This window comes from Camelina sativa, chromosome 9 (assembly GCF_000633955.1).
Source record: "Camelina sativa cultivar DH55 chromosome 9, Cs, whole genome shotgun sequence".
NCBI classification, from domain to species: domain Eukaryota; kingdom Viridiplantae; phylum Streptophyta; class Magnoliopsida; order Brassicales; family Brassicaceae; genus Camelina; species Camelina sativa.
Window position 1 is genome coordinate 32,159,488 of NC_025693.1, and position 10,033 is coordinate 32,169,520.

The 10,033-nt window shown below is 39.9% G+C and overlaps 2 protein-coding genes and 1 pseudogene across 3 annotated transcripts in view; 1 reads left to right on the forward strand and 2 right to left on the reverse strand.

Moving 5' to 3' along the window:
* LOC104713591 (ATP-dependent RNA helicase DEAH12, chloroplastic-like) overlaps positions 1 to 1,568 on the forward strand; it is a 2,277-nt gene extending 709 nt beyond the window's left edge. The window contains exons 2-3 of one of the 2 annotated variants that reach the window (XM_010430750.2): positions 325 to 1,073; positions 1,156 to 1,568. In XM_010430750.2, the coding sequence (XP_010429052.2) occupies positions 325 to 1,073; positions 1,156 to 1,393 (987 nt within the window). In that variant the 3' untranslated portion in view covers positions 1,394 to 1,568. The remainder of the gene's footprint in view (positions 1 to 324; positions 1,074 to 1,155) is intronic. The other variant, XM_010430751.2, reaches the window with a different exon arrangement.
* Positions 1,670 to 2,839, reverse strand: LOC104713592 (annotated as a pseudogene).
* Positions 2,914 to 8,510, reverse strand: LOC104713593 (RNA-binding protein 28-like). The gene is made up of 18 exons (XM_010430753.2): positions 8,296 to 8,510; positions 8,108 to 8,168; positions 7,983 to 8,019; positions 7,761 to 7,891; positions 7,596 to 7,667; positions 7,301 to 7,511; positions 6,999 to 7,132; positions 6,199 to 6,338; positions 6,051 to 6,101; positions 5,881 to 5,963; positions 5,742 to 5,796; positions 5,547 to 5,661; positions 4,932 to 5,460; positions 4,608 to 4,821; positions 4,433 to 4,503; positions 4,170 to 4,338; positions 3,964 to 4,093; positions 2,914 to 3,827 (listed from the first exon to the last, which is right to left on the reverse strand). Exons 1-18 carry the CDS (start codon positions 8,401 to 8,403, stop codon positions 3,151 to 3,153), a joined length of 2,988 nt encoding a protein of 995 aa, XP_010429055.1. The 5' UTR covers positions 8,404 to 8,510; the 3' UTR covers positions 2,914 to 3,150.

Sequence of the window (10,033 nt, forward strand, 5' to 3'; positions counted from 1 at the left end):
TTTTTTTTTTTTTTTTTTAATCTTGCTTTAGAGATATATTGTTTGAATAAAATTCATCAATTGATCTACCTTATGTTTCAATACTTGTTTGATTTGATAGCATGGGCAGAGGTAAAATGACCTTTTTATTTATTATAATACCATATTCTCTTTCACCAATTTTTTTTGGTACAACTAACTTTCCTACCGCTGACTTACGTTTAGTAACTAATTGCATTTGGAGAGATTGGTAGAGTTTATATATAGTCCCAAACAATTTGATTGTAAATGAGAACTAGAATGAACTAAATTATTGGCTTTGGTATCTGATAATTTTCATTGCAGATAACTGGTAGAGGGGATCCTTGTACGCAAACGATGGAGGATCTCGTGGGAGAATTCATACAATACAAAGAGCAACTGGCTTCAAGTGAGATTGTCTTGGTTGCACCAAATGATGTTAAGTTTGCTTATAGACTTGCAAGAGATGTGATAGCTTCTCAAATCAGCAGCAACGCTGATGTGGAGGCAGCACGGGGAGTAGTAACTTGTCCGATTTGTTATGATGATGCTGACAACCTCATGTTATTTACTAACAACTGTGGTCACCGTCACTGCTTTACCTGCGTAAAAAGGTATGTGGAAGTGAAGCTGCTCAGCGGAGTCTTCCCCACATGCCTTGAGCATGGATGCATGTCTAAGCTCACCCTTGGAAGATGGCTCATGTTGTTCACACCAAAACTGGAGGGGCTGTGGAAACAAAGGATGAAAGAGGACTTGATTCCCGCTGCAGAGAGAATCTGTTGCCCATACCCAAGCTGCTCAACGGTGATGGCCAGAACCAATCTTGTTCCCATTCAAGGCCACCCGTTCAGTGTTCGTGCTTGTGTTAAATGCTCTGGACTCTTTTGCATTGATTGCAAAGTACCATCGCATTCTGGTTTGTCCTGTGTTGATTACAAGAACCTTCCCCCTGAAACTCTTGCTAATAAAATGAAGCTCAATTCTCTGGCAAAGAAGAATATGTGGCGTCAATGCGTCAAGTGCAGGCTCTTTATTGAACGCTTTGGAGGCCGCATCAAAGTCAAGTGCAAGTATGGATATAAATAGAATCCGATTAATTAGCTACTTCATATATATACTATTATTTAACAATGTCTTCTTTTTTTTTTGTAGTAGATGTCATTATGAGTTTTGCTATGATTGTGGGGTCGAATGGAAGATTTTCCAACGAGAATGCCCTTCTGGTTGCGTTGACAGTTACTATGATGATTTTAATGAAGAAGATGAAGAAGATGAAGATGAAGACGAGGACGAGGACGAGGACGAAGACGATGACGATGATGGTGGCGATGATGGTGGCGATGATGGTGATGTTGACTTCGAAGAGTTTGGTTTCTACCAAACCTATTAGGCTATTTACCTTAATTAATATGTCAAATGAGCAGAAAGACTGAATTGCTCTGATCATTTCTGAATTATGTGAACTGAATTGCTCTGTTTTTTTTTTTCTTCTTTTTCTTTTGCTTTTGGAATTCTAAATAATAAGACAAGTCATGTAATGTTATTTGAACTATTAAGCTGTTTCGGATTCACCAAGAAATGTGTTTTAGTTAATTTTATGTAAAGATTTTAAAATTAATATAGCATTGCAGTAGAGAGAGCAAGAACAGAATAATGAAAAAGCTCATCAAGTGGCAGCAGCAGTGACAGTGGACACCAAACTGTCAACGCCGCAAACGTTACGACCTTTACAAATCTTGTAGAAACCATTCTCACCCCAAGATTCACCCCAGGAGTTCTTGATGATCCAATACGGTTTTGCCTTGAAACTTGCCGAGCCATAACCAACCAACAGCACACCGTGGTTGAGCCGCTGCCTCTAGCATATGTAAGGGCACGACACTCCTCCAATGTAGGTTTGCATGTAAGCTGCGTTGATGCCCACAGCTAGAGGACCGTTTTTGACAAGGTTTGCAGCTATTTGATCTACGTTCATAGAGACAACACTGAAGTTGGAGACCAAGGCCACGATCTTAGACCTGTCTAACTGACACCTCCCTCCATCAGTGCCGTTGTAAGGATAATCTTCCTCTCGCATAAGCCCTCCGGTTTTGAGCGTGTACTCAAAGACATTGTTCATACTGCATTAACCCACCGTTGCAACCAGAGTCACATGAACCTGCTGCTTCTGGATCACACTGCAAGATAACAAACAAGCAAGTTCATAAGACACATGAGAGATTATGAACTCCACTACGTAACTCTTCTAAAGATAAGCAAGAGAGGAGACTGATTCATACCTCGTGATCACAGTCGACGAGCTGTTGTTCACTTAGACTAACGATTTGCCAGTAGCGAGGAAATGAGCACCTTCAAGGGCACCTGTAGTGCTAAAACTCCAGCAAGATCCACAAGATCGCTAACAAACAATGGATCATATTATATATTGTCCAGTTCCATTGAGAAAACCATTCATGGGAGCTTCATTAGCGTGTTTAGGAAGCTTAAACCCACCTTTAACCCCTAAATGCTTCCTCCAAAACTCAGAACGAGTCAGATCAGAAAACCGCGTGACGCCGTGATGAGCATCAGGATCCAATTTCTGGTGACGCATCGCTCGCCGTAGATTAGATTTGATAACAGAGAACCTGTACTGATGCTCCTCGTGAGAAGCGTAGACCTTTCCGAATTTCTTCTTGAAGAGAGTAAAATGGTCCTCCGATGACAAAACTTTCGGCTCCTCCGCTGCATCGTCAACCACTTGCCGGATCAATACGTCTTCTCCGTCCCCGCAAAGAGAAACAGAGACGAACGCAAAGAGAAGAGAAACACAGAACAAAACCCTAACATGATCCATTATCAGTTTTTTCAAATTATGGTCAACAGAGAAGAATAAGAGAAGTTGGCACACACCCACGAAACCTTGGGGAGTTAGGTTATGAACTGTCGTTACAAGGCTACATGCTATAAATTTGCTGATCAAACCATCCAGTTCAACAAAATAAATCCTGATCTCTTTAAGATTCTGATCCGGTCTAGTTTGTAAGGATACGAATACATAACAAGAAGGACGACGTGTTTGGAGATTTCTCAGACAGAATAAAGAAAAAGAAAGGTACAGATGAAACTTAAGAAGATCAAAACTGACATTTGATGATTCAAGAAATCTCAAGATTCGAACCATCTCCTGAGTGGTTTTTGTGGGCCCGTTTTGGCTGAGGTCTGGGAAAACTTTGACTTGTATATCGCAACCAACATATCAAGTTTGTCACCTTCCTCTGCACCACCTTGACCTTCACCTTGCTTCTTATTCTTCTTCCTCTGCCCATTTCTACTCTCTTCACCTCTGATCTCCCCAAGCTTCCTCTTTCTTGGTACATCATCGCTCATATCTTTGGAATTCTTCTGATTTGGTTTCTCATTTGCCTCTTTCTGCCTCATCCTTTGCCCTTTCTGGTTTGAAGACGGTTTTTCCTGTGTGCGTATATTAGGTCTCTTCTTCTCTTCTGCTGCATCACCTTTTACTGCTATATTGGATTTTGCTTCTTCTTTACCCTCTTCACGTGGGCGCACAGGTCCCTTCTTAAACCTGGTTCCATTCTCTTTCCTTGGACCAGTGTTATCCCATTCCCTCGTTTTTCTTTTGTATCTATTGTCAGGTGCCTCTGCTTCACCATTCGACTGCTGCTGCTCAGATTCGTTGTGTTTATCGCGTTGCTGCTGTTCAGATTCGTAGTGTTTATCCCGTTGCTGAAACTGCTGCTGCTTAGCTTCTCGTATCTTAAGCTTCTGGACGTTATCAACAGCAAATTCTATAACAGGGCGGTGTTGAGGACCAAATGTCTCTGCAGAAATAACAAAATAATATGATATTCGTCTCATCTTACTTCGATAGGTGCGATAACAATCATCAAATTGCAAACCGTTCAAAAAAAAGTACTTGAAGTTTAATGGAAAAATGGTTCCAGCAAGATCAATTACCAGGATTGTTGTTAAGTACTCTCAGTGCTACAAGAGCATGTTCATGCTCCGTGAACTCGACAAAGGCAACACCACGGGAGTAGTTCTTAGTATCAACTTTACCCTTCTTCTCATTCTGTAAGAACTTGATCTGCGTAGAAAACAAAGAAACTAGGTTCAGATTATAGAACTGTGTTTGAATTGTAGCACAACGGCGAAGAGCTGACCTGTCGAATAGACGGATTCTGCTTTGTAGCTCGTGAGGTAACAGCATTAACTAAGAGCTTGTGTAATTGCTTTGGATTCATGGACTTGGGCAAATTATAGATCACAAGCCTTGTTCGAGATACATGGAAGTTAGGAGACTGAAGCTTTTTCATCTTGTTTTCATGCAATCTGCGAGGATAATCACATGCTCACTCTTCTCTCATCCCAAATCACTAGACAGTAGTAACATGCATATATGATGATAGGGTAAGAAATTATTTACCTTCGTCGCCTGTCCATATCTTCCGCAGACACACCCTCCGCAGCAGGTGTACCATCAAGGATCTGACCTTCCTGTGGAATTAAAAACGAAATATCAGTGCGTGTTGGAACAGCATGCGGAGATTAGGATTTCCAGAGATTTTTGCGGACTGACAAAGGTGTGAACGGTGGTGTACCTTAGCAAGATAAAGATTCCGATGGTCAAGATTCTTCTCCTCGGTCTTTTTGAGCTCTATGTCCTGTGCAGCTTTCTTACCCACAGCTCTCATAATGTTCAGTTGTCTGCCTTTAAGAAGGACACCTACACCTGAGGGAGTATTAGCAGCTGAAATGGCTGCAACTGACGCATCTGCTGTTTTGAACTTGAGAAAAGCAGTCCCTTCTGGCCGCCTGAGAAAGAAAACACATACAGAGAAAAAATGGTGAGGCTTTGGGTTTATTAGAGCTTGAAGATTTTTTTTTATGATTTAACGAATATCAAAGCATATCAGGATGCATACTTTGTGACCTTGTGGAGAACCAGGAATAAAGATTCAACTTCCCCAAATACAGCAAACCTCTGTTTGACTTCTTCCTTAGTAACATCAAATGGGAGGTTTCTTATAAATAACGTTCTCTCAAAATCATCATTTTCCTGCCTTTCTTTAGGAGCCACCACTTTCGTTTTACCAGATTCCAAAGGTTCAGAGACACCAGAAGAGTCAGCGACTGGCTTAGTTGTTGAATTTCTAAGTTTGCTTTTATCTGCGTCCTCTGTATCTACATCAGGAGAAATAGAATCTTTTGAAGACGCAAGCAAGTTCTTAAGAACCTTTCTCGCAACATCTGCTTCCTCTTCAAAATTCACATCGGCCCCAACATCTCTCTCCAGTGCATCTGATTCACTCAGTTTGCTACTGCCGTCCTCCTCATCATCATCATCATCATCAGTATCATCTCCTGAAGGTGGGTGGCTTTCTACAGCATCATCAACCTCCTCCAAATCAACACTACTGTTATCACTGTCCCCGTCACTTCCTTCTTTGTCACCTGCCAAGGTTGAGTACAAGAAGTTTTTAATAATTATAGTTATTAAAAAACCCCAGCGATAAAAAAATATATATACGGTAACATACCATTTGCTGAAGCAGTAGTGGCATCAGCAGCACCGTTGTAAAGATTCTTAGGTACAGCCCAGTCTACAGCTATCGGCCTTTTACTAAACATGTACCCATTGAACTTTTGAATCGCCTGAAGATGCAAAAATAATTAAGACAAGTGATCCAAATGGAGGATAACCAAATTAAGATACCCATGTTTCAAGATCTTACACTCTCTGCATCTTTCTTACACGTGAATTTGACAAATGCAAAACCCTTAGGTAGCCTGCCAAAATATTACACCAAATGAGAATAATATACAGTGATTTATTCATAATCAAGAAAATCACTCAGGCGAATTAGAACATACCCAGTTTCAAAATTTTTAGGAATAAAAACATCCCAGACAAACCCTTCTGCTGAAAAGACCTCCTTAATATCTCTAGGCGTAGCCTGCAAATTTCAAAAACTCCATGAGAAAAGCAACGAATTTATATATGAGATTGTAGCTAACAAAAAAAAAAATCGAGTTTTAAAAACCATGAAAGGAAGATTTCGGATAATTAGTTTCCACTTCTGAGCCTTTGAACCCTGCATCAAAAAAATACCAATAAATTATGAACTGATTCACATGCTTATCAGTTAACTACTCGACAGAAATACAATGGTCAAAAGCAATGATGTTCACCTCACCACCAAGCTGACGAGCCCAAATGATATTTCCCTTTATCTCAGTTTGATGTAATTTTGCAACCGCAGCACAAGCAGATTTGACACTCGTAAAGAGAACAGCCGATGCTTCTACCCTGCATCCGTCTTGGGCAAGACCTGGAAAAGTTATAGTTCTGACGCTTAATAAATGCATCATGAGCACAAAGTCTGGCATGTTCTTAGAAGAAACCAAAGAAGGTTATAGTTACATGCCCACAGTAGTAACTAACACGTGGATGGAACATCTTGCAAAATTTATTCAGATACTAGAAAAGGTATGCGCACACAGGCTTTAATTATATGTAGTTAGGTAAAGATATCAAGTAACAAACCAGAATTCAGCTTCAAGATAAAGATAAGTGAGGCAACCAACACCAAACAAAAACTTAATAATGGAACCATGAGCAGGAGATTCATTCCTACAGCAATATTTCAAAAGTAAACCCTATAAACCTGGACTAGCAAACAATGCAGTTTACACTTCATACGTAATCTCTTCCCAGACATCTTACGAAACCTGTTATAGCTAATTTCATCTCATAATGAATGGAGATTCATGTCCCAATAGTGCTCATTGAGACTAGGCATTTTGTGCCGTGCCTAGAATAACAATATCGTTATCTGCTACACAGATTCATAGATCAAGCAGCTCTGAACAATAACTTGACACTTTACTTAGATATTATCATCATTTACCAAATTAAAACCATGTAACTAAGAATTATTGGTTGGGGTATGCAAGCAGGCATGTCCCCTTTATTTTTACATTATTCTTACCATTTTGTTGGAGCTCTTCTTTGGGGAGGGGATATCTGACAGAGCACACAGTGCCAATCTCTTTGACACGACTATGGACTAGCTCTGCCATCTCAGGATTAACAAGGCCACCAAAGATTACAGTTCTTGCAACTCTTCACCATATAGAAAAAGAGAACAAATATATAAGCAGAAAAAATGAGAGACGCAGTTTTGATTATGCATATAGAATATTATGTTTAGTCTTCCTTACACAGGCTATTATAAATTCATTCAGTATATATCTCTATAACAAAAGTCAGTACATTGTTATTAAATCATACCTTTGCTTGTCTGAACATGTTTCTTTATCCGGTAAATCAACATGAAGCTTCGTTTTGCTTTTGCGCTCAAATGGCTTCTCTACTTTTTGGCGCTCAATTGGCTTCTCTTCTTTTTTGCGCTCAATTGGCTTCTCTTCTTTCTTGCGCTCAATTGGCTTCTCTTCTTTTTTGCGCTTAATTGGTTTATCTACCTTTTCTTCGGGTGGAAGAACTGATGCAAATACAAACTTAATGAGTAACGATAACCAAACCAACTTACTCAAGACTGCAAAACCAAATCAAGGCAAGCATATACCTTTCTTGTCAGTCTCGGGGATCAAAGTGCCCTTGTCACTCTGTGCCTGGGAATTATCAGGTAAAGAGGTACCTAATTCGACAAAAGAATAATACAAGAAATTTAGCACAAGAAAATTGATGTCAAAGAATAAAAATCGTAACTCTTAAGATTCCAAACACCAACCTTCAGCTGCTTTTATACGACGCTCTGGAAGAGAAGGGCGAGGTGTGGCCTGTTTAACAGTAATCCTACGTCCTCCAACAGTAGAACCATTCTTCAACTCAATAGCACGCTTAACATCCTCTGGTAAAGCACTGCAAAGGGAAGAAGAAACTTGGGATTGTAAGAACCAATATAACTTTTTTCCAGTAAGAAATTAGTTTCAACAAGTGGACTTAAGCTTACAATACAACAAAAGCAAAGCCGCGGTGTTCTTTTGATCCTGTATAAATAGAAAAGATCATGTTAGCTCCTTGATAGATATAAGCCATGTTAACTTCAATTTCAACTGTGACCACAAATTCACTCACCTTTATTTGTGACGAGAAAGCAACGCCTGACGGGACCAACTTCACTAAAGGCTTCTTCAAGCTGAAACAATTCGTAGAAAAATAATAATTCACAAACTCTAACCTAAACCCAAGGCAATGAATACATATATCTATATATACATAGAGAGAGAGAGAGGGAGGGAGAGAGAGAGCGAGGAAGAAGGTACCTGAGCATTGGTGATGGAATACGGCAAGCCAGAAACGCAAACAGTGGCGGCAGAGTGTGTAGATTTTTCTTCTCCATCTTTCCTCTCTTTCTTGTTGTTTTTACCCATTGATGATACTTGCGAACGAGAGATTCAAATTAGGGTTTTTCACAGTTTTGCAGAGCTTAAAGAGATTGAGGAAGAGGCCCGAGGAGGATGTTGAAGAAGAAGAAGAAATCTAGGGTTTATTAACTTTATTTACTAAACCACTAAAACCCATGTTAACCGACTAAATCAGATAAAATTACGCCCAACCGAATGGTACGATTACGGTTGGATCGGTTCAGTTTTTCGGCTATGGTGTTTTTAGTAGCAGAAATCAACAAATTTAGTACTAGAAAAGTCTTTCCAAAATAAATAAAAACACAACCATGAGAGATTCAATTTCAATTCGGTTCATCACTTAAACCAAAATGTCTACAAAATAAAAATTAATGCAAATCAAAACGATCAATATCCGGTTCGAACCAGTTCTCAAATCGGTTCACCTTGTGTACAAACAGGATAGACGTACTATTTCCCCCTCGGAACTATCATATCGTACTGGTTCCACATCGATCTTCAACCTCTTACTCTAGTTCCCTCGGACTTTCATTCTCCGTCTATTTCCCCCCGATTTCATACTTAAATTTCTATTTCCCCATCGGACTTAAACTTCGCATCTATTTTCCCATCGATTTGGTTTTTACGGTTTACTGGTTTGATTAACCGACGAACGAACCTTATTAATCCAATTAGACCATATTAAACTGGATTATAACCCGATTACAACCCGATTACAAAACTAAACCTAAACAAACCTAAAAATCAGAAAATCCCCAAATCGTTTTCCCCCTTTCTCGACGAACCCTAGAACCTCAGAACCCTAAATCGTATCTTCTTTCTTCTTCTCGTTTCTTCTCTCTTAGTGGTTCCGATGGCGTTAATTTCTGTTCCTAATCCACCTATTGAAGTCGATTTCGACGCAGAAGCTGAGGATCGAGATGAATTTCATATCGAAAAGATCGTGACAGACTTTACAGAAGCGGAGGAATCGATTCGTCACAACGTGTACCCAGAAAGTGACGACGAGGCTGAAGAACGTACTCGTGGTGGTGCGGCGAGAAGGGAGACACCCATCGCTCGTGGTGATGGCACAATGTATAAAGGGCAAAAGTTCTACAATGGAATCGCATTTAAGGAGTGTGTGACTGACTATGCACTCACAACAGGTCATAATCTGAAACAATACAGGTACGATAAAGATAGAATCGGTTTTAAGTGTATTGGTGCTAAGGGGAAATGTATGTGGAAAGTGTATGCTGCTTGTCTTCATAATGAGTCGTTTTGGAGGATTACAGTCTACACGAGCAAGCATATATGCATACCTAATGGAAAGTGTGATATGTTTAAGGTCCCAGTAATAGCTAGGTTATTTCTTGATAAGATAAGAGAAGAACCCGATTATTACTTGCCTCTAAAGATGGAGCAGATTATAATGGAGAAGTGGAAGATATCAGCTACTAGAGGTCAGTGTCAAGCTGCTAGAAGGAAGGCATTGGGATGGATTGAGCGTGAATATGATACTCAGTTTGAACGTCTTTNAAAATCCCCAAATCGTTTTCCCCCTTTCTCGACGAACCCTAGAACCTCATAACCCTAAATCGTATCTTCTTTCTTCTTCTCGTTTCTTCTCTCTTAGTGGTTCCGATGGCGTTAA

Coding starts and splice junctions, on each gene's coding strand:
- LOC104713593 (XM_010430753.2), bottom strand. CDS start 8,403: ATGGGTAAAAACAACAAGAAAGAGAGGAAAGATGGAGAAGAAAAATCT. Junction 6,102..6,198: donor CTCGTCAGCTTGGTGGTGAG/GTGAACATCATT, acceptor TTTTTGATGCAG/GGTTCAAAGGCTCAGAAGTG. Junction 4,822..4,931: donor GTTCTCCACAAGGTCACAAA/GTATGCATCCTG, acceptor TTTCTTTCTCAG/GCGGCCAGAAGGGACTGCTT.